Source organism: Lynx rufus, unplaced genomic scaffold (genome assembly GCF_022079265.1).
Source record: "Lynx rufus isolate CCGP_SWC_20201006 ecotype Redwood Valley unplaced genomic scaffold, mLynRuf1.p SCAF_9, whole genome shotgun sequence".
NCBI lineage: Eukaryota > Metazoa > Chordata > Mammalia > Carnivora > Felidae > Lynx > Lynx rufus.
In genome coordinates this window covers 107365758-107392453 of record NW_025814897.1, presented here as the reverse complement: position 1 = coordinate 107392453, position 26696 = coordinate 107365758, and the positions used below count along the sequence as shown (strand labels likewise).

The following is a 26696-nucleotide window of genomic DNA, read 5'->3' as shown; positions in this document are numbered from 1 at the left end:
GCATCGTAAAATGTTGGGAAGCATGCTATGAACTTAAAAATGCGATTTGTGGGAAAGCTAGAAAATACCAAAAAATAGAAGGAGGAGAATAATTCCAGTAACCACACATCGCCCCTGCACCCAGAGGGAATCTCTGAGATGTTGGTATTTATCTTTCTTGTCTATTTCCATGTGTATTTATTTTGTTACATAATAGTAATTGTATGCATTACCCAAAGTTGAACAGACTGATGTTTGTCAAGACTTGTTTTTTTTTTTTTCTGATCCTAAAATGAATATATGTGTATTTGAACATTTTGCAAAACTAGAAGAGAATTGAAAAGAAAATTAATACCCCCAATTTCACTGCCTAGTAATAAATACTGTTCACATTTTGGCATATTTCCAGATTTTCTCCATTGTTTTCTTTTTTAAACAAAGTTTAAAAGTATATACTATTTTGTATAAGGCTTTTCATTAACTAATATGAAAGGGCATTTCTTGTCATTAAGTATTCTTTTTAAAAATTGTTTTAATTTTTACTTATTTTTGAGAGAGACAGACAGAGCATGAGCAGGGAAGGGGCAGAGAGAGAGGGAGACACAGAATCCCAAGCAGGCTCCAGGCTCTGAGCTGTCAGCACAGAGCCTGATGTGGGGCTCGAACTCACCAACTGTGAGATCATGACCTGAGCCAAAGTCAGATTCTTAACTGACTAAGCCACCCAGGCGCATTAAGTATTCCTTTAAAATAAATCTTTACAACATAACATGTAGTATCCTCGTATATAAATATGGCAAGAATTAAAGAAGCTCTTTATGTAGGATTTTTACATATCCAATGTTTTGTCATTAGATGTAACTTTGGAATGGACATCTTTTGTGGATATTTCAGATGATTTGCTTAAGATCTGGTCTCCAAGTAGAAACTGGGTCAAAGAGTATGAATATTTTTAAGGTTAGTGATACAAATTGCCAAATTACCCTTCAGAAAAGTTGCACTAATTTGTATTCCCATCAGCAGCGAATGAGGGTATGTGTTTACTTGTATCTTTTCTTATATTTAATATTAGTATTTTAGGGGCGCCTGGGTGGCTCAGTCGGTTGAACATCTGACTTTGGCTCAGGTCATGACATCATGGTTTGTGAGTTTAAGCCCTGCGTCAGACTCTGTGCTGACAGCTCAGAGCCTGGAGCCTGCTTCAGATTCTGTGTCTCCCTCTGTTCCACCCCCACTCACACTCTGTCTCTCTCAAAAACACATAAACATTAAAAAAATAATAAAAACATAATATCAGTATTTTTTTTTTTTTTTAATTTTTTTAAATTTTTTTTTTTCAACGTTTATTTATTTTTGGGACAGAGAGAGACAGAGCATGAACGGGGGAGGGGCAGAGAGAGAGGGAGACACAGAATCGGAAACAGGCTCCAGGCTCTGAGCCGTCAGCACAGAGCCCGACGCGGGGCTCGAACCCACGGACCGTGAGATCGTGACCTGGCTGAAGTCGGACGCTCAACCGACTGCGCCACCCAGGCGCCCCATAATATCAGTATTTTAATTCCCCCAAAAGCCAGTTTTTAGTTTACATTTATTTGACCACTCGTGAGATAGTGATACTAGAATGTGTTTGTGTTAATGGTAATATGTATATCTCCTTTTTAAATTCTTTATCATGCTCTTTGTCCATTTTTTCCTAGTTTGATATTTAAATCTTTTTTATTGGTTCGTAAAAACTCTTTATATATTAAAGATATTTATCTGTTTTTCTGTCATTTTCTTCCAGCTGATCGTGGTCATTTGTGGTATTGTTTCAATGCATAGAATGTGCTGGTCTCGCTCTTTTGGCTAGAAGTAACAAGCAGCCCACTTACGCCAGCTTAGGTAAAGAAGTTTTTAATTTAAGGACACAGGTGGAGAGGTAGGAGGATTCTCGTGAAAATCTAAGAACTTGAGCTATAATAAGGCTAGGTCTCCCAGGGAGCTGGGAGGCAGTTCAGGATCAAGGTCGTCGCAGGCCCCTCGGTTGCTGGAGTTAGTACGTCCCCATGCACGTGACGCACTAGCCATTCTTGATTTGTCAAAGCATCTTCTATTTGACCAGAGTTGGCATTCTCTCCTCTCACCCTTGGTTTGGCCCATGGTCCCTGCAGTCTCTCTTGCTTCCTCTACATCATGACTTTTCAGTGTTAGCCCCCACTGCCAGAAAGCTATCCCCCTCCCCCCACCTCCATTTCTTGGTTCAGATCTTTGAGTCAGAGCAAGAGGGAGAGTGCAAGCGACAACCAGCTTCACTTATCACGGAGGATCATAGGGCGAGGAATTTTCGGGCCCATGCCTGCTTCGGGTCCGGCTGGCTGATGTGGGAGGCAGTGGTCACATGGAATGAAATCTGTTTGCCTGGGCAGCTGGGGTTGTGGGCAATCATTTTCCCTTAAAAGGGAGTCTGAACATAGCAGGCAGTGGTAGAAAACTTAAAAAAAATTTTTTTTAATGTTTATTTATTTTTGAGACACACACACACACACACACACACACACACACACACACACAGAGTGTGAGTGGGGGAGGGGCAGAGAGAGAGGGAGACACAGAATCCCAAGCAGGCTCCAGGCTCTGAGCTGTCGGCACAGAGCCCGACGTGGGGTTTGAACCCACAAACTGTTGAGATCATGACCTGAGCTGAAGTTGGATGCTCAACCGACTGAGCCACCCAGGCGCCCCTAGAAACTTTTAATAATAAGACCTTTAACATTTTTAAAACGTTTAAAAACCTTTTTATCTTTTCCTTTGTGCCTTTTTCTTTGGCTTTTATTCCTAGTGGGTCTTGATTCTAAGATGATACCTATCCCTCAATATTAGTTTAAAATTTATGTTTTTATATCTTATATTGAAGTGTTACTGATTTAAAAAAAATTTTTTTTTTCAACGTTTATTTATTTTTGGGACAGAGAGAGACAGAGCATGAATGGGGGAGGGGCAGAGAGAGAGGGAGACACAGAATCAGAAACAGGCTCCAGGCTCTGAGCCATCAGCCCAGAGCCCGACGCGGGGCTCGAACTCACGGACCGCGAGATCGTGACCTGGCTGAAGTCGGACGCTTAACCGACTGCGCCACCCAGGTGCCCCTAAAGTGTTACTGATTTTTAAACATCATTAACATGGTCATATTTACAGGTTCCAGATGGGAGATGATTTCAAGGGATTTTGGTGACAGATATTAGCCACCTTTTCCAATTAAAAACTGCAAGCTCATCAACATGAGGGATTTTTCCCCCCCATCTAAAAATCTTAAAAAGTTTTTATTATACAAGTAACTCAGGGGCACCTGGGTGACTCAGTTGGTTAAGCATCTGACTCTCGATTTCAGCTCAGGTCATGCTCTCCGGGTTTGTGAGATTGAGTCTTGCGTCGAGCTCTGCGCTGATGGCATGGAGGCTGCTTGGGATTCTCTCTCTCTCCCTTCTTTGCCTCTCTCCCACTCATATTCTCCCTCCCCGCCCCCCATCTCTCTCAAAATAAATAAAGAACATTTAAAAAATGTTGAAAGTCTCTGAAGCCCAACCCCCACTGTAAATAATACACAACAATTTGGTCTGTTTTTCCCAGATCATGCATAGTATATACAGTGCATTTTGCTTATAAATATACAAAAATGTATTTTAGGGAAAAAATGGGATAATCATGTCTTCAACATACTTTTACAATTAGTTCCACGTCAGCTCATATAAATCTACCTTGTTTTCTCCAATGGCTGTATGTGCACATGGGCAGGTGGATGCAGGATAATTTATCTAATTGGTTCTTGTTGATGATTATGTAGGTTGTTTTTCCGATAATTTCGGAGGCCAGAAATTGTTCCTCGGTTTGCTTGCTAAGGAAAATGGCTGTTATGCAGCTCTTTGTAACTCTGTTTTTGTGGGAAGGATAAAGACTTTTTGTTCTGAAATCCCATGGGCACAGAGTCTCAGCTTTGCCATTGTTTCCGCCTGCGTTGTGCAGTAGAACCCTGGTTACCGTGTGTGCTGGGGAATCCCAGGAGTCCAGCCCTGGAGAGGTAGCTCTCTTGCTTTTCAAAAGAAAAAAAATTTTTAAATGGTTATTTTTTGAGAGAGAGAAAGAGAGAGAGGGAAAAAGAAAGAGAGATCGTGAGTGGGGGAGGGGCAGAGAGAGAGGGAGACACAGAATCCGAAGCAGGCTCCAGGCTCCGAGCTGTTAGCACAGAGCCCGACGCGGGGCTTGAACTCAAAAACCGCGAGATCGTGACCTGAACGGAAGTCGGATGCTCAACCGACTGAACCACCCAGGCACCCCGAGGTAGCTCTCTACCTGATGCTCCCTGTTGGCCACTTGTTCCTGGAGGAAGAACCAGCTGACAAACAGATCCCCCAGAATGTGGATCAAACTGAGTGAGGGAGACATCACTACCGATCCTTTTGTTTAAAGTTTATTTATTTGATTTGAGAGAGACAGAGACAGCACCAGTGGGGGAGGGGCAGAGAGAGAGGGAGAGGGAGAGAGGGAATCCCAAGCGGGCTCCACACCGCTAGCACAGAGCCCGATGTGGGGCTAGAGCCCACAAAGCCACGGGATCATGACCTGAGCAGAAACCAAGAGTTGGGCACTCAACTGACTGAGCCACCCAGCTACCTCACTACCCATCCTTTTATAACAGGAGTTGGCAAACTTTTTCTGTAAAGCTCAGATAGTGACGATTTTACGGTTTGCAGATCATGGGGTCTCCGTTGCAACCCCTCAACTCACCTGCCGTAGAGAGAAAGCAACCCCAGACAATATGTAAATGAGTGGGTGTGGCTGTGTGCCAATAAAATTTTATGGACCCTGAAGTTTGAATTTCATGCAATTTCATGTGTCACAGAACATCATTCTTCTTTTGACTTTTCCCCCAACCACTTAAAGAAACATTCTTAGCTTGCATACAAAGATAAGCACAGGCACAAATTTGGCGCTGGGATTGTCGTGCTCATACATCTGATTTTATAACATGATTCCTTGAGTTCTTAACTTGGATTCAGCTCAGTTGGCTTGTGTGTTTCATGAAGTTATTGTTTCTCTAGTTAGATTTTATGACAGAGGGTGAAGTCATTCATATTCTTAGTTCATGGCATCCTGTCCTGGCTGGTCCCTGTAAGGCCCTCTCCCCCCCCCGCCGCCCTTCTCTTGTGGGTTTTTTTGTTTTGGTTTCTTTGGGTTCCCTTATATCCTCATCCCTTTCCAACGGCTGGGATCCTGATGTATTTAATGTGTGTTCCTTAGTCCACATGATTCTGTTCTTGTTTTTGTTGGTTTTTTATTTTTTATTAAAAAAATATTTATTTATTTATTTGTTTGTTCTGAGAGAGAGAGAGAGAGAGAACGAGCAGGGGAGGGGCAGAGAGAGAGAGAGAGAGAACGAGCAGGGGAGGGGCAGAGTGAGAGAGAAGGAGAGAGAAAATTCCAAGCAGGCTCCGTGCTGTCAGTGCAGAGCCCTATGTGGGGCTTGAACCCATGAACCATGGGGATCATGACCTGAGCTGAAACCAAGAGTCAGATGCTTAACCGACTGAGCCACCCAGGCGCCCTTCTTGTTGGTTTTTTAAAACGATCTTTGCGGGTATGGTTCTTTTAAGATGCGTATCATTGGTGTGCGTGTGGGTACCTTTAATCTATATAAACGGTGTTGGGTGGCAGAGCTATTCTCATTTTTCCACTTAGCTCTGTATCTAAAAGATCATCCTTGTTGCCATGTGAACACCGAGTCTTTGCACTAGTTAGAAACTGGTGCACAGGGCTCCACAGGTGAGTCCGCCACCTTTCACTTCATTTTTAAAAAGAAGTGTCCTTGGGTGCTATTATGTATTGGCCTTGTGCATATTTGGAAATAGGTACCATCTGCTCCTATAAGGGGCAGGCAATTTGCTTGTGTATTTTAATGCTTATTTGTTTATTTATTTATTTATTTATTTTATTTTGAGAGAGAGAGAGACAGAATGCAAGTGGGGGAGGAGCAAAGAGAGAGGGAGACAGAATCCGAAGCAGGCTCCAGGCTCCGAGCTGTCGGCCCGGAGCCCGACGCGAGGCTTGAACTCACGAACTGTGAGATCATGACCTGAGCTGAAGCCGGATGCTTAACCGACTGAGCTACCCAGGTGCCCCATGATTGCAGATTTTAAAAAATAAAAACTTTTTTCCTTCAAACTTTAGACATCCATTAACATTAATTTTTTTATTCATTTAAAAAATTTTGTGTTTGGGGACGCCTGGGTGGCTCAGTTGGTTAAGCTGCTGGCTCTTGATTTTGGCTCAAGTCGTGATCTCATGATTTGTGGGTTTGAGCCCTGCATCAGGCTCTCTGCTGACAGCTTGGAGCCTACTTGGGATTCTCTCTCTTCCTCTCTTGCTGCCTTCTTCCCCTCTCCTGTGCTCGTGCTTTCTCTCTCAAAAATAAATAAATAAACATTAAAAAAAATAAAATCTGTTTTAAAAATTGAGGTCTAATTGATCCTTTTTAGCATTCCTCTCTTTTAAAATTCTTATTTATTCATTTATTTAGAGAGAGGGCACAAGTGAACGAGGGGCAGAGAGAGAGAAAGAATCCCCTAAGGGACATAAAGACAGAGAGAGAGAGAGAGAGAGAGAGAGAAGTGGGGCTCACCCAGAGCTCATGTTTTACCTGAAGTGGGGCTTGTGTTCACCCAAAGCAGGGCTTGATGTAAGACTTGAACTCACGAACTGTGAGATCATGACCTGAGCCAAAGTCAGATTCTTTTTTTTTTTTATTTAGAAAGTATTTGCAATTTATTTTTTTTAATTTTATTTTTTATTTTTAAAAATTTACATCCAAATTAGTTAGCATATAGTGCAACAATGATTTCAGGAGTAGATTCCTTAATGCCCCTGACCCATTTAGTCCATCCCCCCTCCCACCACCCCTCCAATAACCCTTGGTTTGTTCTACATATTTATGAGTCTCTTCTGTTTTGTCCTCCTCCCTGTTTTTAAATTATTTTTGCTTCCCTTCCCTTATGCTCATCTGTTTTGTATCTTAAATTCCTTACATGAGTGAAGTCATATGATATTTGTCTTTCTTTGACTAATTTCGCTTAGCGGAATACCCTCCAGTTCCATCCACATAGTTGCAAATGGCAAGATTTCATTCTTTTTGACTGCCGAGTAATACTCCATTGTATATATACCCCACATCTTCTTTATCCATTCATCCATCGATGGACATTTGGGCTCTTTCCATACTTTGGCTATTGTCGATCGTGCTGCTATAAACATGGGGGTGCATGTGTCCCTTCGAAACAGCACACCTGTATCCCTTGTAGTGCAATTGCTGGGTCGTAGGGTAGTTCTATTTTTAGAAAATGATACTGTTTTCCAGAGTGGCTGCACCAGCTTTTATTCACACCAACGATGCAAAAGAGATCCTCTTCCTCCACATCCTCACCAACATCTGTTGTTGCCTCAGTTGTTCATGTTAGCCATTCTGACAGGTGTGAGGTGCTATTTCATTGTGGTTTTGATTTGTATTTCCCTGATGATGAGCGATGTGGAGCATTTTTTCATGTGTTGGTTGGCCATCTGGATGTCTTCTTTGGCAAAGTGTCTATTCATGTCAGTTGCCTGTTTCTTCACTGGATTATTTGTTTTTTGGGTGTTGAGTTTGAGAAGTTCTTTGTAGATTTTGGATACTAACCCTGTATCTGATATGTCATTTGCAAGTATCTTCTCCCATTCTGTCAGTTGCCTTTTAGTTTTGCTGAGTGTTTCCTTCGCTGTACAGAAGCTTTTTATTTTGCTGAGGTTCCCAGTAGTTCATTTTTGCTTTTATTTCCCTTGCCTCCGGAGACGTGTTGAGTTAGAAGTTGCTGTGGCCAAGGTCAAAGAGGTTTTTGCCTGCTTTCTCCTTGAGGATTTGGATGGCTTCCTGTCTTACACTGAGGCCTTTCATCCATTTTGAGTTTATTTTTGTGTCTGGTGTAAGAAAGTGGTCCAGGTTCATTCTTCTGCATGTCGCTGTCCAGTTTTCCCAGCACCACTTGCTGAAGAGACTGTCTTTATTCCATTCTTTCCTGCTTTGTCAAAGATTAGTTGGCCATACATTTGTGGGTCCATTTCTGGGTTCTCTATTCTGTTCCATGGATCTGAGTGTCTGTTCTTGTGTCACAAAGTCAGATTCTTAACGACTGAGCCACTCAGGCGTCCCCTTTCTTTTCTTTAATAATTTTAGTTTTTTTTAATACATGTTTTTAATGTTTATTATTTTTCAGAGAGAGAGAGAGAGAGAGAGAGAGAGAGAAACAGAGACAGAGAGCAAGCAGGGAAGGGGCAGAGAGAGAGGGAGACACAGAATCCGAAGCAGGCTCCAGGCTCTGAGCTCTCAGCACACAGCCCGACCCGGGGCTCAAACTCAGACTGCGAGATCATGACCTGAGCTGACGTCAGCCGCTTAACTGACTGAGCCACCCAGGCGCCCCTAATAGTTCTGGTTTTAAAAAAAGTTTATTTGTTTTAGCAATCTCTCCACCCAACGTGGGGCTTGAACTCACAACCCTGAATCAAGAGCCACTCCCTCCACAACTGAGCCGGCCAGGCGCCCCTTTAGCGTTCATTTCTATGAGTTTTCACCAACACACATGACTGCATAGCTGTCACCACCATCAGATACAGAACATTACAGAAAGTTTGTTCCTCCCTCCTGCCCCTTTGTTGTCCACTCCTCTCCCCACTCCTGGCCCCTGGCAATCACGGATCGTTTTTCTCTCCTATAATGACGGCTTTTCTGGAACGAGACATACGTGGGCTAATACATTGCACTGCTTTTTGGGTATGGCTTCCTTTACTGAGCACCAGGCTTTTGCCGCTCTGTTACCTTTTGATGTTTACGGTTATAAGGTTTGAATTTCTTTGTAGATATTTTTGTCATTGCAATAAAAAAATTTTTTTTCAGGCATCCTTCTATGTGTAGACCTCCTTTCACTGGTATTTGTCTGGAACACAGTGAGCTCCTCGGGTCTGCATACCCACCAACTGCTCATTGCCTGACATCTTATTACTGATGGTCAAACTGTCTCCTGTTGTAGTCGGTGGGCTTCCTGAGGGTTGGATCCCTGCCTTGTCTTCATGTCCTTGCTTATTCATGGGGACCCCCAGCTAAACTCCCTTTGGGGGATTTCTGAAGACCCCCTAACTCTCACCAAACCATACACAATACATTTTTTTTCTTTTATTCTGGAAAACAAGTGGGATTCATAAATTGCAACCATTGTCCATTGTTCCGAAGTAGGTTCCCAGTAAGGTCGGGGAGCCTTCTTTTTGGCAGACTATTTACAATCACTGCAGAAGAGAACATGATTTATCCATGACGTTTCTGTGAAAAGATTTTTTTCCCGTCATATGTAATAGTTATTTGCAGTTTTAATGTTTGTATAAATAGAAATGAACTTGCCATTGACCTTGCTTCGTAGGGCTTGTGGAGTTGTGATTGGCTAGTCCCACTAACCTTTGTTTTTATCCCCAGGGAGGCCATGCAAGGGTGAGTCCTCCCCATCACATCCTTGATGAAATCTCTGTCAGGTCCGTGGAGCTTGGCGGTGGAATGTGGGCGAGCCCCCGTGGGTCTGCCCACCAAGGGCAAGCAGGCCAAAGGCTCCCCCACCCCCCCAGATCCTTCACTCGCTGAAGACTAAAGGGATTTTCCTTGCTCATTAAAGAGATTTAAGATTGGCTTGGACCAGAGAAACTTGTCACCCCTGATTCTGGTCCAAATCGAATGCTCCCACCCCCAGCACTTAGCATAGGGTCTGTTGCTGGTCCCTCAATAATGCTAAGGCAAGTGATCTCGAACCTCTCTGAAGTTTTCTCCGGCTCTGCCCCATGCGCCCCAGCAGGGTAGGGCTCCCAGTGGCATTTCCCTGGCACACGCGCACCCACTCACCCCTGCGCGCACTCCTCGTGAGGCAGTAAGAAGTATAATTTTGGGTTTTTGTCCCCAGTTCCTGGCACGAGGCTTCTAAAACCCTTGTAATTTCCTGACTGACAGGAGAGAGAGGAGAATCTTTCATTATTCTTAACAAGCCCCTTCCACCCGCACTGGAGTTTCTGCTCATGAGGTGATGAGAGTTCAGAGCTGGAGGAACTGACCTGATTAGAGGGCTGGAAATTTCAGCCCCACCTCCGACCTCCTGGGAGGGGAGAGAGGCTGGAGGGCGAGATCATCACTAAGGACCCATGAATGAATCAATCATGCCTGTGTAACTAACACAGCCTCCGTGAGGACCCTAACCTAAGGGGTTCGGAGAGCTTCTGGGTTGGTGAACACAGGGAGGTGCTGGGAGAGTGGCACCCCGGACAGCTGTGTGCGTCCCACATGCCTTCCGGGTGTGGCGCGTCTCGGCCATCTGGCTGTTCTGAGTTGCATTCTTTATAACAAACCGGTGATCTAGTAAGTGAATGGTTCCTGAGTTCTGTGAGCCATTCTAGCAAATTACAGAACCTGAGGAGGGGGATATGGGAACCCCTGATTTATAGCTGGCTGGTCAGAAGCACAGGTGACACCCAGGATTTGTGACTGGCAGCTGAAGTGGAGTTGGCGGGGGGCAGCCTTGGGGGACTGAGCCCTTAACCCGTGGGGCCGGTGTTAACTCTGGGCAGTGAGTGTCAGAATCGGGGTAAATTGTACGACATCCAGTCCATTTCCATCGAGGATCGAATGGCTTGGTGTGGAAAAACCACATATCTGGTGTTAGAAGTGTTGGTGTGAGTATAGTGTACAGGAGAAAGAAGTTTCCTTTATTCATATACTAACATTCACACACACACACACACACACACACACACACGCAGCCACTCGTCATTGGGATGAGCAGCTGGGAGGACATTACTTCCAGAGACATACCAATTCTTGGTCAGGCCCAAGGCCAGGTTGCGGAGTACCTAAGAGACACCCTCCCAATTTGACAGCCTCTGGCAAGGGACCCCAGCCTCTGCTACCTGGTTCCAAGGTCTCACTTGTACCACCTCTAACAGCCCTGTTCTTGATTTTGCAGCCAGAGCCCAAAGTTGGAGACCTGATTGAGATTTTCCGCCCTTTCTACAGACACTGGGCCATCTACGTTGGCGATGGATACGTGGTCCACCTGGCACCCCCAAGTAAGGGCGCTGAGGGCCTCCGCTGTGCTGGGGCTGGGAGGAGAGGGAGATGGGCGGCTGTGGGTAACAGGTGACCTCAGCTCCCCGCCTGGTGGCTGGTTCCTGAGTGCTGCGGGGAGGCAATCTGGTGTGAGGCAATGGTTTTCAAACTCTGCCCCTTGGGACCCTAAGGGTTCCCTATAGGGGCTGAGGTGGGCTTCCAAGGGGGTGGCTCTGCTTTTGTGTTTTGTTTTTGTTTTTGTTTTGAGAGAGAGAGAGAGAATGTGAGCAGGGGACAGGGGCAGACAGAGAGGGAGAGAGAGAGAATCCCAAACAGGCTCTGAATTTAGTGCAGAGCCTGACATGGGGCTTGATCCCACAACCCTGGGATCATGACCTGAGCCAAAATCAAGAGTTGGATGCTCAACTGACTGAGCCATGCAGGCGCCCAGAACACATTCAACTCTTTTTCTTTTTTTTTTTTAACGTTTATTTATTTTTGAGACAGAGAGAGACAGAGCACGAGCGGGAAAGGGGCAGAGCGAGGGAGACACAGAATCTGAAACAGGCTCCAGGCTCTGAGCTGTCAGCACGGAGCCCGACACGGGGCTCAAACTCACGGACCGTGAGATCATGACCTGAGCCGAAGTCGGACGCTCAACCGACTGAGCCACCCAGGCACCCCAACACATTCAACTCTTAAGTGTAAAGCTCCCTGAGAGAGCATGGGCTTTTGGGCAGCAGGTTTGGTGGCGAACCTAGTTTCTAGTCTTCAGTCTCGGTTTCCTTTTCTGTAAACTGAGGCTAAGAACACTTCACCGGGAGAATCGTCGTGACGGTCCCCCATCACTTTTCTTACACTTTTTTTTTTCGCTTAAACTGAGGTATAACATAAATATAGTAAAGTACAGAAACATAGTAAAGCGTATAGTCAGTGAATTAAAAAAAAAAAAAAGTCTCCATCTGTGTGACAGTGACCCAGACCAAGATCTGGAACATTTCCCCTACCCTAAGAGGCTCCCTCTTATCACTGCCCCACCCCCACCCCCAGGGACGATCGCTATTGTAGCTTCTCTTGCCATAAATCAGTTTTGCCTGCTCTAGACCTTCATGTCAGAAGAGCTGCATAGTCTGTGCTCCTTTGTGTCTGGCTTCTTTCCTTCAGCCCGTGAGAGTCATCGGCTTGTGAGGAGCAAGTTCTTTATCATTGCTGGGTGTTTTCTGTTATGTGAATACACGTTGGTTTGCTATCCGTTCTCCCGCTGACGGACATTGGATTGGTTCCAGTGTTCGGCTGCTGTGAACACAGTTGCTGTGGACATTCTTGGACAAGTCTTTTGCCCCCACCCTCCCCCTTCCTCTAAATAATGGCCTCACCCTGTAATTACAGAGAAACCAGAAGTAACCAGAGTATAGGTCATCTTCCCCAGCCCTGGTGAACCAAAACCCCCAATATCTGCACCCATATCATCTGCCTTTTCTTCTGCTAAAATGCAAAAAGTGCCCCTGTCCTAAGGTTTAAAAGGCCAGCCTCTGCATGGGGGTCCTAGACCCCCTCTCTTACTTTCATGAGCACTTTGCTCCTCAAATTCCTCACCTCCTGTATTATCATGGTCCCCCTCTCTACTAGGTTATTCCAACTGGCATAGAAACCACGGTAATAGCTCTGTTGATGAAATGAACAATGCTCCCCCGCCCTCCCCATGTCTTCTCTAGATAACTCCCTGTAGAGCAAATCTTTGATTGTCTACCATGGCCAGCAACGCTTCTTCACTTGCCCGTCCCTCTTCGGTTCCCTCCACTGGGCTGTCTCTTTGTTTAGCCCCCTCCCGAGGTAGCCCTTCTCACAGCTACTGAAAGACCTTTCACATCTTGACAAAGCTAAAGGTCCATTTTCTCGTCAAAACTTACGAGGCTTCTCTGCAGCATTTGACACGAGCAACCTCTCTCTGGTCTTCACCCAGCACCCGTCTTTCTTCCTCTCTCACTGGGCCCTCCTTTCATGGTCTCCTGTGTGGGTTCTTCATCCTGTCCCATATCCCTCATCCTTACTCTCCCCAGGTGACCTCCTCGGGCCCCTGGCTTCCAGCACTTTCTATTGGTGGATGTTTCCTAAGCCCATACCCGCAGCTTAGGCCTCCCCGCTCAGCTTCAGCCTTGTATATAGCCTCTTGACCACTTGGCATCTCCACTTGGGTGTCCAGTTGGCACATTGAACTTGACATGTCCTGAAAGTCTCCAGTGGATGGCACTACCCAGCTTCTGGAGCCCAAAATCCAGGCGTCACCCTCAATCCTTTTCACCCCGCATCTGATCCACCGGGAAAGCTGGTTGCCTTTATCTCCAAGACAGACCCCGGGTCTGATCACTTCTCACCGTCTCCACTGTCGTGCCCTGGGGTAAGCTACCATTCTCTCATCTGAAGCTTCCGGCTGGTCTCTCTGCCTCTCGCCCGCTTGTGGTCCGTCCCTCCTTCCCTGGGCAGCCAGCATGATCATTCTAAAGTATAAATCTGATTATGTGACTTCTCTCCTTAAAATTCCTCCCCCCTCTCAGTTCAAGTTTAATAGAAACAACAAAAGATCAAAAGCGATGCCCCACTACCGTGCAGATCAGTTGGCCTGCCCCATAGCACAGCCTGAGCTGTGACCAGGAAGAAAGGAAGGAAGGCTGGCCCGAGGAAGAAAGGCTGGCCTCCCCAGCCCCTGCAGGAAAGGCCTGTCCTATCCCAGTACCAAATCTAAAGTCTTGTGTTTTAAGCATGACAATAGTACAAAAGAGGTTTTGTTTTCATGGCCGCCCACTGCAGCCCGGCCCGAAAATGACCCAGCGCTTGCCTCTGCTTAGAGAATTATTCTTTGCCCTTCTGGACATCGGGCTTGACTGTATCACTGTCAGGCTTTCAGCCAGCTGGGCCCACTCCCCCCTTGCTTGTCAGTAAACTGGGAGGCCTGAACTAGTCTCAGAGTCTCATCCACAGAGCGGCCGACAGGGAGGTCATTCACATGATGTGCCGAAGGATTCCTTCATGATCAATGATAAAGAGGCCCCTGAACGAGATGCCTTCATCAGCCTTGAAGACTCCATTGTCCTGAGCGATGGTACCCTAGGGGTGTGATACCTGGGTCCCAGTCCTGGGTGTGTGGATTCACGACAGAAATGAGAGTCCACAGAGGCACCAATCACTTGCAATCGAGTTTCTTACATTCTCCCGTCCTGTCACTGACAGCAAAGATCTCCGTGCGGAACGCGAAGGTGAAAAGACAAGAGAGTAGAAGAAGAACACAGCGTAGATTTTCCTTTGTGGTCAGAGAGGCTGATGCCTTTGAACTGGTCATCTGGCATAACGGCCGTGGCTTTGTACTTGGGGGCAGGGTGCCCAGTTTTGGCATTTCCTGAAGCCATCTTGCTATCTGCCCCTAACCACTCTCGAGCACCAGAGCTCACCTGGATGCCTCCCCCTTCAGGGCACCCTACGTTGAGTAGGGCAGGTCCCCGGGAGGGGGGGAGGATGAGGAGAAAGTGCCAACCGGGGTGTGGGAGTGCTTCTCACCAGCTCTGAGACAACGTGCCAAAGACCAGTTGGGAAGAAGATGCCCCTTAAAATTCTTTTTTTTTTTTTAATTTGTTTTAAGTTTATTCATTTTTGTGAGAGAGAGACAGAGCATGAGCAGGGGAGGGGCAGAAAGGGGGGTGCGGGACACAGAATCCAAAGCAGGCTCCAGGCTCTGAGCTGTCAGCACAGAGCCCGATGTGGGGCTCGAACTCACGAACCGCGAGATCATGACCTGAGCTGAAGTCAGATGCTTAACTGACTGAGCCACCCAGGTGCCCCAATCCTTTTTTTTTAATGTTTATTTTTGAGAGAGAGCAAGAGAGAGAGTGCGAATGAACAGGGGAGGGGCAGAGAGAGAGAGACAGAGGGTCCGAAGCAGGCTCTGCGCTGACAGCAGAGAGCCTGATGTGGGGCTCGAACTCACCTGAACTGAAGTCGGAGGCCTAACTGACTGAGCCACCCAGCCACCCCCAAATTCTTGATCGGCTTTTCCATGACACATAGAATAAGACTCAAAGTTTATACTGTGGCCCATGAGGTCCGGTGTGGTCTGGCCTCTGCTTGCCTCTCTGACCCTCATCTTTCTCTCCCCTCCTCCTGGGTCTCTGGATTGCAGCCACACCGGCCTCCCTGCAGCCTCTGGAGCATACCACACTCTTCCTTCTGGAGGCCCTTGCCCTTGCCCTTCCTTTTGCATGTGATGCTCCTTCCTGGATCTCAGCACAGCTGCCTTGCCCCCATCATTCCAGGCTCCACTCGACGCCCATTCCCTGGGGTGGACCTCCCCTTCCCAAGGCTCCCCTCTCCTGTAATCCTCTCCTAGTCATCATCTCCTGTAATATTTCACCTAATCTAATCCAGAGCATTTTCACTACCTAGAAGTACCTGATTTTGTGTATTTGCTCCTTATCGGGGTGAGTCCTCTCACTGCAATGTGAGCCACTTGAGGGGAGGCACCCTGTCCAGTTCATGCCACTGTCTCCAGCACCTTGGACAAGGCCCGACACACAGGAGGGCGTCCATGTTGCCTGATTGCACAGTGGATGTACCTGGTGGACAGGAGACAGGGGAGGGCATGGCAGGGATCCTGGGGACAGGTGTGTGTCACGGGTCATTGGGTGGGTGATGCTCCTTTAATGGGAAAAGTTGCTTCCACGTGTATCTTCTCATGAGAGCTACGCAGGAATCTTGCCAGATAGGTCAGGACTGACCTCATGCTACTCAGGAAATGGTAGAAATCAGAGTTGGAAGGAAGCATGGAGAACGACCCTAATGATAGTGATAGCTGACACTTGCTGGGCACTCCCCCTGTTCCAGGCACCAGAGAAGTCACCTTACATGGCCAGGTCTGATCATCCTTGCAGCCCCCACTGCGGTACAGTAGGGACAGAGAGGGCTGTTATCGTCTCTGTTCTACAAGGAATTGGAGACTCTGAGAAGTTAAGCACCTTGCCCAAGGTCACACAGCAGATAGAGGTAGAGGTGGGAGGTGAACTCTGGCTGTCTGACTCTCCATTCTGGGCCTTTAACCATGATGTTATACTGCCCAGTCTGATATTTCCCCCAATTCGGTCATCAAATGTGTGCCATACGCATGTGCCCTTTCTATGATTGCTTAATTAATATTTTCTTTTTTTAAAGAAAGATTTGTTTTTGAGTTTATTTATGTTGAGAGAGAGAGCATGAAGAGGGAAGGGACAGAGAGAGAGAGAGAGAGAGGGAGAGGGAGAGAGAATCCCAAGCAGGCTCCCTGCTGTCAGCACAGAGCCTGACGCAGGGCTCAATCCCACACACCATGAGATCGTGACCTGAGCAAAAAATCAAGAGTCAGATGCTCAGCTGACTGAGCCACCCAGGCATCCCACTTAATTAATATTTTCTTTAATGGCTAACTTAAAAAAATTTTTTTAATGTTTATTTTTGAGAGACAGAACGCGCGAGCAGGGGAGGGACAGAGAGAGAGGGAGACACAGAATCGGAAGCAGGCTCCAGGCTCCGAGCCGTCAGCGCACAGCTTGACGTGGGGCTCGAACTCACGATCCGTGAGATCATGACCTGAGCCGAAGTCCGACGCTTGACCGGCTGAGCCACCAGGCGCCCCTTTAATGGACTGACTTTAAAAACAGAAATTAATCCTTTGAAAAGGACACTTAAATTACGATGTGTGTTTGGGTGTCAGTTTTGGTATGTATCTGGGGACTCCCACTGTGTTGGCTCAGCAAAATGAAGTGACAGGTCGGGACCACTCAGCGATGGGGCCAGAATGAGTCTCATTGTCAGCCAGGGCCCTGTTGTACCACCCACCAGGGTACCCACCTCTTTTATTTACTCCAATGGCTCCCTCAAACACCTCCTGCCCTATTGGTAGCCAGTCTGAACTCCCCTGGTTTTCTAAATTCTCAGGATTCTACTCAGGGCAGAGGGGTTTAGTCCTCTTTGGAAAGCCCAAGCAGCGTAGGACCTGGAATCTGATCAGCCCCTCCTGGCATTGCTTGTTGCTGTCACACGGTGTCACAGTGGAAGACAGTTCCTGCCCAGCCTAACACGGTGCGTCCCCTGCCAGGAGGAGCCTTGGAGATCCGATCCCAGCAGGGCCACAGAGGCCCTCTGAGAGAGACTGGGTCCCTCCGGGGTCCACCTCTTTGGTGTGCACCCGCTTTTTCAGCTGTCGTACGCAAAGCACGCTCGCACTGTGTAGGTTGGCCGCCTTGGGGGGAGATGGCCAGTCTCTGTGCTGACATCAGCCTCCCCTCCCCACCCTCCTGGTCCTTGTATTGACCCTAGACTGCCTTTCTTTGAGGCAGTTTTATGGTTTTAAAAATGTCTAATGTTTATTTTTGAGAGAGGGAGGGAGGGAGGGGCAGAGAGAGAGGGAGACACGGAATCTGAAGCAGGCTCCAGGCTCTGAGCTGTCGGCACAGAGCCCGACGCAGGGCCCGAACCCACAGACCGCAAGATCATGACCTGAGCCGAAGTTGGATGCTTAACCGACTGAGCCACGCAGGCGCCCCTATTTTTTTTAAATTAAAGTATAGTTGACACATGATGTTGCATTAGCTTCAGGTGTGCAGTGAAGGGACAAGTCTGCCCATTCCGCTGTGCTCACCGCAAGTCTAGACGCCATCCGCCCCCATAAGAGGCTACTACGACATCCCTAATGACACTCCCTGTGCTGTGCCTTTTATCCCCATGACTTCCTCACCCCGTAACTGGAAGCCTGTACCTCCCACTCCCACCCCACCCCTGCTCCTTCCCCTCTGGCGACCACCGTTTCATTCTCTGTCTTATGGGTCTGTTTCTGCTTTTCGTTTATTTCTTTAGTCATTTGTTTCGTTTTTTAAGTTCCACATGTAAGTGAAATTATACGGTATCCATCTTTCCCCGTCTGACTTCTTTCGCTTCGCGTTAATACCCTCAAGCTCCACCCGTGTGGTTGCAAATAGCAAGACCTCATCCTTTTTTGTGGCTGAGTAATATTCCACAGGCAGTTTAATTTCTGGAGCTTTGGTGTCCCTTCCAGTCCCTCAGCCTCGGCCGGGGCCGTGCCAGTGCACCCAGTGGGCCTCCCTGGCGCCACGTCTCGAGGAACCGCTTCCAGAAGTCTGGGAGCTACAGATCCACCTTTTCTGCAGTAATCAGCCTTGTATTTGTCTCGGGAGCGCATCCCTGCTGGACTCCCAGAAGGGTCATACTCTATTCCCCTAGGGAGATGGCTGTGCTCAGGGCCCATATTTGCACAGCCAACAGGGCCCCTGAGGAGTCACGGGGTGTAGAAGGTCAGCTTCTCTGGGTCCAAAAAAAAAAAAAAAAAAAAAAATCACAACAAATCCCGAAACTTGACCACTCCACATTTCAGGTAAGGAAACCGGGGCCCAGAGACCGCAAGTACCTTCTCCAAAGCCACACAGCAGGTGTCTGGCCCTGCTCCCCCTTCCCTCCCACATCTGCTCACGCTCTTGTGGATGGTGCCAAGGGCCTGTGGACGGACCCCACGGGCCTGCCCGGGACCGATCCCTCTGTCTCCTCTTGGTGAATCCTCAGGTGAAATGGCGGGAGCGGGCGCGGCCAGCATCATGTCCACCCTGACTGAGAAGGCCGTGGTGAAAAAAGAGCTGCTGGATGACGTGGTCGGGAGAGACAGGTACCAGGTCAATAACAAACACGATGACAAGTACTCGCCGCTGCCTCCCAGCAAAATCGTCCAGCGGGCGGAGCAGCTGGTGGGCCAGGAGCTGCCCTACTCGCTGCCCTGTGAGAACTGCGAGCACTTTGTGAACGAGCTGCGCTACGGAGTCGCCCGCAGCGATCAGGTGCGTCCCCAGCCTGTGTCCCCGTCCCCCGGAGCCGGGCCATTCCCTCAGCTGACTGTGGCTGGGCGTCAGGCACAAAGACGATGAAGCGGTAGAGGCAGAATCCCTGCCGTCGTCAGCCGCTGCCTTGATGGAATCCTGTGTTTTGAATAACCTTCTTCTTTTTCTTTTTTAAGTTTATTTATTTATTTTGAGAGAGGGGAGCACAAGTGGGGGAGGGGCAGGGAGAGAGAGAGAGAGGGAGAAACCCAAGCAGGCTCCGCACTGTCCGCGCAGAGCCCGACACGGGGCTCGAACTCACGAACCGTGAGATCATGACCTGAGCCACCCAGGGGCCCCAACACTATTCTTCTTTTATCCACTTAGAACTTTGCTAAGAGTGAAGAAAGCGCACGGTAGAATTTTCCTGTGCCCAGGAATAATGCTGGGGCTTCGCGCGGGGGAGCCGTGTAGTCTAACCGGCTAATTTTCTGTGCTCTAACAGAATTTCAGTCTGTCCGCTTAAAAAAACAAAAAGGGGGGCGCCTGGGTGGCGCAGTCGGTTAAGCGTCCGACTTCAGCCAGGTCACGATCTCGCGGTCCGGGAGTTCGAGCCCCGCGTCAGGCTCTGGGCTGATGGCTCAGAGCCTGGAGCCTGTTTCTGATTCTGTGTCTCCCTCTCTCTCTGCCCCTCCCCCGTTCATGCTCTGTCTCTCTCTGTCCCAAAAATAAATAAACGTTGAAAAAAAATTAAAAAAAAAACCAAAAAGGCAGATTTCTTCGCCTTTCTAACGAGGGACAGCTTTTTCTGTTTCATGCTGTTCTCCTTGAAGACCTGTGTGTGCTCACACCACGTGGCCCTTTTTTGTGATCAGAGCTCCCATAATTCAGCGCGGAGCCTGGGCTCACCCAGCAGCCCCGCGACTAGGAAATGCCCGGTGGTGGCCGTAGTGCTGACTCTCTCAGGCTTCACTACCCGCCCCCCCACCCCCACCCCATCCCCCGTAAAATGTGCACTATCAGAACTAACCAGAGACCACTTTCTTGCATTTGATGATACCCTTTGATGCCTCACGGACCACGCTCGCAGTCAGGCTATTGTGGTTTTCCTTGACAAAGTACCTTTTGTCCGAAGCCGCTGCCTCAGCATTTGCCCTCACTCTGTGAGGTTCTGTAGAGAACTGGGGGCGCGTTGTGCCTCCTGCATCATCTGAAACTGTTTGTCCCACCCGGACAGATCCGTTGAGCGAGGAAAACGCTGGGGACAAGTGCTTTCGGGCAGGTTCCATAACAGAGAAGCACAGCTGTCACAAGGCCATGCCGGATTTCCTCCAGGAGGAAGGCTAAAGGTTGGCTTGTAGGCAAATGTCAGGTCAGCAGCTTCATCCGGACTCCGTCGTCACGCCTTCTGGCTGCTGGGAACGGCGGTTCTGGGTACCACGCTGGTGACGTCAGTGATGCGGGCGTATTTCCTGACACCGCGCACAGCTATGGTGGGTCCCTTTATGGCCCACGTAAGCCTGGGCGGCACCAAGATGTATATATTTTTCACCATCGAAGACCTCCAAGTTCTTGTCTCCAGGGGGTCATGTAGGAGTTTGGGCAGTCACAGCATCCAATCCAGGCAGCCTGTGAGCTTAGGCGGCAAGGGCATCGTCGACCGTGTTGGGTAAGCGTGTTCGTTTTGGGTATCAAGTTCATAGTTTCCATCCTTTTTGTTCCTGCAATTTTTGGCACGTTGTCCTCATTGGACTTCTTGGCATAAAAGCGAGGATCGAAAATCGTGGTCTTTGCTGTCCCTGGTTCTGCTTCAACACCTGACTTGGTTTGTGGGTGAGATTTCTTGATCCCTGTTCATGATGCTTTTTCCTGCCTTCGCTGGGAAAAAGCACAGTTTTGCTGATTTGGGGCATTGTGTCTTCACTGGGGACAGTGGCTGTGAGCGGAAGGGAGGGCTGGCTCTCCCTTTGCTTTGTCACGGGAGCCCGTGCCCCCAGAGTTGCGCCTGGATAGTGCTGGAAATGGGAAGAGGCCGAACTTTCTCACGGTTTCTTGCTGATCTGAATTGTTTCCGCTGAGTTTTGTTACCTTCAGTGTTGCTGCTGCACCTGATAACACGTGAAGGGCGGAACGGTGACTGTGAGGACACGGTGGCTTGGAAGCTGGGAAAGAAACTGGGGAAAGGGCCACTGGATACATTGGCTCTGCAGCCGGAGTGTACATTAGGGCAACTGACTTCTGTGTTGGGGGTGTTTTTTTCTTTTTTAATGTGTATTTATTTATTTTGAGAGAGAGAGAGCAGGGGAGGAGCAGAGAAAGAGGGAGAGAGAGAGAATCCCAAGCAGGCTCTGTGCTGTCACTGCAGAGCCCAATGCGGGATTCCAACCCATGAACCATGAGATCATGACCTGAGCAGGAACCGAGAGTTGGACATGCAACCGACTGAGCCACCCCGGTGCCCCTTGGGGGTGTTTTCTAAGCTTCAGAGTACATCCTCAACACTCACTAACAGAGGCTTTTGATCGACACCGAAACGAAGGTCTTAACGTCCATAGAGCTCATCTATGGCCACCATGTTTCAGCTCAGTGGCAGACTGTCGGGTTCTCAAATTATACAAGGAGAGTGCTATGCACATCAAATGGACTTGAATGTTGAGGTGAAAAAAGAGCTGGGACAGCAGATCTAATTCCTGAAAGCTTATTAGAGGTAGACAGAGTCCTGTCGTCTGGAACACCAATAGCAAAGCTGAGTGCACTCTTAGGCACTTGAGACAAACCAGGTTGAAGGGCAGAGGTCAGAGGTAAGGGGAATGTTTCCAACAAAGTGAAGGATGAATCTGAGCTGTGTGTGTGTGTGTGTGTGTGTGCGCGCGCGCGCGCGCGTGCAGGCGTGCAGGAGCTCTCAGTGGCCCCGTCACAAAGCCAGACTATCACAACAGCAATCATTTAACCACATGCTTCTGTTCGATCAGTGTAACACATAGTTGTCTGTGTGATGCATCAGTGACGTTTTCCCGTGGCTGTTTGCTGGGATGTCACGTGTGTGTCTTCCTGAAATGCCCATAGTCTTTGCCTCACCTATGGGATGGCTTCCCCATCACCTTCCTGCCTTTCAAGTCTTGTAGACATGGCGTCGGCATTCCAAGTGGGTGCAGAAGGGTTTCGCGGCAGGTTTCTGAGCTAACTGTGGTTGCCTCTATTTTTTTGTCTTTTGTTGTTGTTGTTTCTGGAGAAGTCTTTGAAATTTAATTTTTAATCTTTCCAAGTAATGCATGCACACAATTTGTAAAGACAACCAGGGCTCAGGGTACCCTACCCCACACCTCTCTACTCCTCCCCATCCCCCCCAGCAGCCACTCTTCTCTCTTTGAGTTTGGCATTTACCTATTTCTGAATTTCTTGTATTATATTTCTTCTTATTATTTTAATGTTTATTTAGTTTTGAGACAGACAGAGAGAGAGAGAGAGAGACAGGGCATGAATGGGGGAGGGACAGAGGGAGAGGGAGACAGAATCTGAAGTAGCTCCAGGCTCCAAACTGTCAGCACAGAGCCTGACGCGGGGCTTGAGCTCACCGACCGTGACATCATGACCTGAGCTGAAGTTGGACACTTAACCAACTGAGCCACCTAGGCTCCCCATTATTTAAAAATTTTTAAAAACTAAGTTTATTTATTTATTTTGAGAGAGAGAGAGAGAGAGAGCGGGGGAGGGGCAGAGAGAGAGGGGGAGAGAGAGAGAGAGAGAGTGGGGGAGGGGCAGAGAGAGAGGGAGAGAGAGAGAGAGAGAGAGAGAGAGAGAGAGAGAGAGAGAGAGACTTCCAAGCAGGCTCCACGTCACAGCGTGGAGCCCAACATGGGCCTTGAACTCACGAACCATGAGATCACGACCTGAGCTGAAACCAAGAGTTGGACCCTTAACCGACGGAGCTCCCCAGGTGCCCCAGGGTTTCCTTTTTCCTCGAAGATAATTATTATCTCCTTTCATTGCTTAGTTTTCCTTGTACCTATTGTCAGTTCTCCCCACACTGTCTGATTAGCCCTCAGTACAGTTCTCCACAAGGGAAATCATGTCCAAGTAATCTATCAGTTCTAGGATGTTCTCTTTGGACACATGCATCCCCGAGATGGCCATTCTGCCGTCAGTGCTGGTTGGCTCTTGGCTGACCGCATGGTTTTACCCCAGGATTTCCCTTTGCTGTCTTCCTTGGGATTTCCTTTGCCTTTCTCTTGGATCGGATACCCTGGTTCCATGATCTCTTCATTTCTTATTTCTCAGATTTTCTCTTAATTTACGTAGACCACGTCCCTCAGAAGTGGCTTTAGGTTCGAAAGACAGTACATGAGATAACGGGGATGCTGAGGCACACCGCTCTTATCCGGTTTGGTTACTGTATAAGCTTCCCCTGGCTGCCGTCACAAATTACCACAAATTCAGTAGCTTAAAACAACCCAGAGTTACTGCCTTACCGTTGTGGAGGTCAGAGGTCTAAAAATGGTTTCACTGGGCTAAAATCAAGGTGAAGCAGGGCTGTGTTCTTTTCTGGAGATTCCGGGAGAGAATCTATTTTCTTGCCTTTTCTGGCTTCTAGAGGCTTCCTGCGCTGCTCGGCTTGAAGCCCGTCCTCCGTGTTCAACATCAGCAATTGTTGATTGAGCCTTTCTCACGTTGCACGATGCTGACTCTTCTGATGCCCTCTTCCATCTTGTAAGGAACTTCATGGTTACACTTTGGAGCCCACGTGGGTAACCCAGGGTTAGCTCCCCTTTTTAGGGTAAGTTGACTAGCAACCTAATTCTATCTGCACTCTGAGTTCTCTCTCGCCATGTAGCACAATATACTCACAGGTCCCTGGAATTAGGACATGGACGTCTTCAGGGGGCCATATTTCTGCCTCCCGGTTACTCTCTACAGCTGGCACAAGGCTGTTGTCCCGGGGATCTCCCCTCCCCATCATTCTGGAGAAATTCTCTTCGGTCCACTTTCGTACCGGAGCGCCCCCTCTTCTGCACCTCGTGTCTTCTTTCGTGGTTTACTACCTTGTTCTGGCGGGAACCTTCTTTAGCAGCTTCTTGAAAAAGGATGTATGGAAGGTACATTTTTGAAAACCCTGCGTTTCTGAATTATTTTGTTTTATCCTTGCACCTGGTTTGATAGTTTGGATACGGAATTTCTAGTTTAGAAATTGTTTTACTCTAGAATTTTGGAGGCAATATTCCATTGCCTTCTTGCTTCCGGAATTGCTTTGGAGAAATCTAAAGCGATCCCAACTCTTGATCTCTTGATCTTTCCTCTCTTTCCTGTTTTTCTTCCCTGTGCTAGCATTTGGAGTATCTTTTCTTTACCCAATTTTCTTTATTATTATTATTTTTTAATATTGAGAGAGAAAGAGAGAGAGAGAGCACTAGTGGGGGAGAGGGGCAGAAGGAGAGAGGGAGAGAGAATTCCAAGCAGGCTCCGTGCTCAGCCCAGAACCCAAAGCGGGGGCTCGATCCCACGACCCTGGGATCATGACCTGAGCTGAAATCAAGAGTTGGACGCTCAACCCACTGAGCCACCCAAGTGCCTCTCTTTACCCAGTTTTCTAAAATTTCACAGTCGTGTGCCTTCGGGTGGGTCTACGTTAATCCATCATGATGGGCCTCAGAACACCATTTCCATCTGAAAACCTGCCTCCCTTAGTCCATGGATAATTTCATTGTTGATTCTCCTCTGTGTTTCCTGTATTATCTCTTTCTGGAACGTCTATTATTCAGATATTGGCCTGCCTGGATTATTCCCTCTTGTTTCCTTTGGCTTCTGTTTTCTTTGTCTTCATCTTTTTGCTCTTTTAAAAAAAAAATTCTTTTTTTCTGAGAGATTTCCTCAACTTTATCTTTCAAACTTTCTTTTTTTAAATTTTTTTTTTCAACGTTTATTTATTTTGGGGACAGAGAGAGACAGAGCATGAACGGGGGAGGGGCAGAGAGAGAGGGAGACACAGAATCGGAAACAGGCTCCAGGCTCTGAGCCATCAGCCCAGAGCCCGACGCGGGGCTCGAACTCCCGGACCGCGAGATCGTGACCTGGCTGAAGTCGGACGCTTAACCGACTGCGCCACCCAGGCGCCCCTATCTTTCAAACTTTCTATTCAGTCTGTCATTTCCATTGTGCTTTCTAAGAATTGTTTTTATTCTCTCAATATTCTATTATTTGTTATAGCACCGTGTGTTATTTATTGGATGCAGTACATCCTCTTATTCTCTGGCGATCATTTTTTAAAGATGTTTTCTTTCCTAGATACGGTTTCTGGGTGCCTGGGTGGCTCATTCGGCTAAGCGTCCGACTCTTGATTTCAGCTTGGGTCGTGATCTCACGGTTCGTGGGTTCGAGCCCCACATCAGGCTCCGTGCTGACAGTGTGGAGCCTGCTTGAGATTCTCCCTCTCCCTCTCTCTCTCTCTGCCCCTCCCCTGCTCTCTCTCTGTCTCAAAATAAATGAATAAACTTTAAAAAACTAAACCTCGTTATTAAAAAAAATAGATACGGTTTCTGGTTCCCCAGATTGTTTTTTGTTGGTCTTGCTCTCTGTCTCCTGTTTCAGAGTCTTCCTCAGATGTCTGGTATCCTGGTCGTATGCTCATGACTCAGGGTGGGTGGTTTCCTACAGAACGGAAATTCTGAGTTGAACTGAGAGGGGACAGTGGCTTGCTGACTTTGAGTTTCACTTCTGGGTGACATAGGTGGACAGTCTGTTGGGGAATCTTCGTATTGGTATCTTTTGTTTCTACTTGGGCTGGTCAGATTCCCCAGGAAAGTTTTCCTGACTCGTGTGTGATGGGTCAAGTTCTGGGAGCAGAGAGGGCCAGGAGGGCCAAGGGTCTCACCTTTAGCATGTTTCTGGTCTCTCCGTCCCTTGTTTTGGGCACATCCTCATGTGTGCTTCTGGATTTCCAGAAGGCCCCCAAGTCTTCTGTTTCACCGTCTGCAGAGAATAAACTTTCAGACTTCCGCTGTGGTTAAGGAGGGGTCCGGGGACCTAGCCGCAGAGCTCTCTCTCCTGTTTCCGGAGGTATTTGACATTGCCAATAGGTGATCTTTCCTGAGGACCCTGTTGTACAACTCGGCTGGATCCTCGACTTTTCCTGCTGCCGCCTTAGAATGTAGAGTCCTGTGGGTCCCTTGTGGAATTATGCCTAAAACGAGTGCCTTCCTTTTGGTTAAGTGTCAGGAGAGAGTGAAATTTGACACACGTTCACTTTTTACCCCGAAATCTACTCTGACTTTTGCGACACTTTTTCCCCCCTAGTACAAGCAATACAAGTCAGCAATCCTAATAAAGTATGACATCGCTACTGCTCATAGTCGGGGGCTCATATAAGAACTCGTAGAGAGCATCTCTGTGCCTGGCAGAACTGGGCACGGGGGTGCAGCCAGGCACAAGGCAAGGGAGACGGGCGAGGTCCTGGCTCTCATGAAGGGCAAGGTTGGCATACTGACCATTCAACACGAGTTCCTGCCCCGCTTTGCACTCGCTTCAAGGGCTCCCCGCAGCCACCCGGGCTTCGCCGCCCTGCCCTTCGCACAACCGCGCTCTGAGGGTTTGTGTGCTTTCAACACCCACAGAGTGAATCGAGTTGCCCTTAGGCCCATGTGCGTTCCTGGCCAGCTGGCTCCATCCATCTGTTCTTTCCCCATCCAGCCCTCTTCTCCCCATTTCCCTGCCAATATCCGTTGACTCCCGAGTTTGTCGAGTGGGCC

General features: G+C 48.1%; 1 protein-coding gene and 1 pseudogene across 2 annotated transcripts in view; one reads left to right on the top strand and one right to left on the bottom strand.

Annotated features, from left to right (window-relative positions):
- The window catches only part of LOC124504751 (phospholipase A and acyltransferase 3), a 37648-nt gene that overhangs the window by 10045 nt on the left and 907 nt on the right, over nucleotides 1–26696 (top strand). For both annotated transcript variants that reach the window (XM_047070265.1, XM_047070266.1), the window contains exons 3-4: nucleotides 11031–11133; nucleotides 18710–18978. In XM_047070265.1, the coding sequence (XP_046926221.1) occupies nucleotides 11031–11133; nucleotides 18710–18978 (372 nt within the window). The remainder of the gene's footprint in view (nucleotides 1–11030; nucleotides 11134–18709; nucleotides 18979–26696) is intronic.
- On the bottom strand, nucleotides 13868–14553 carry LOC124504993 (peroxiredoxin-1-like; annotated as a pseudogene).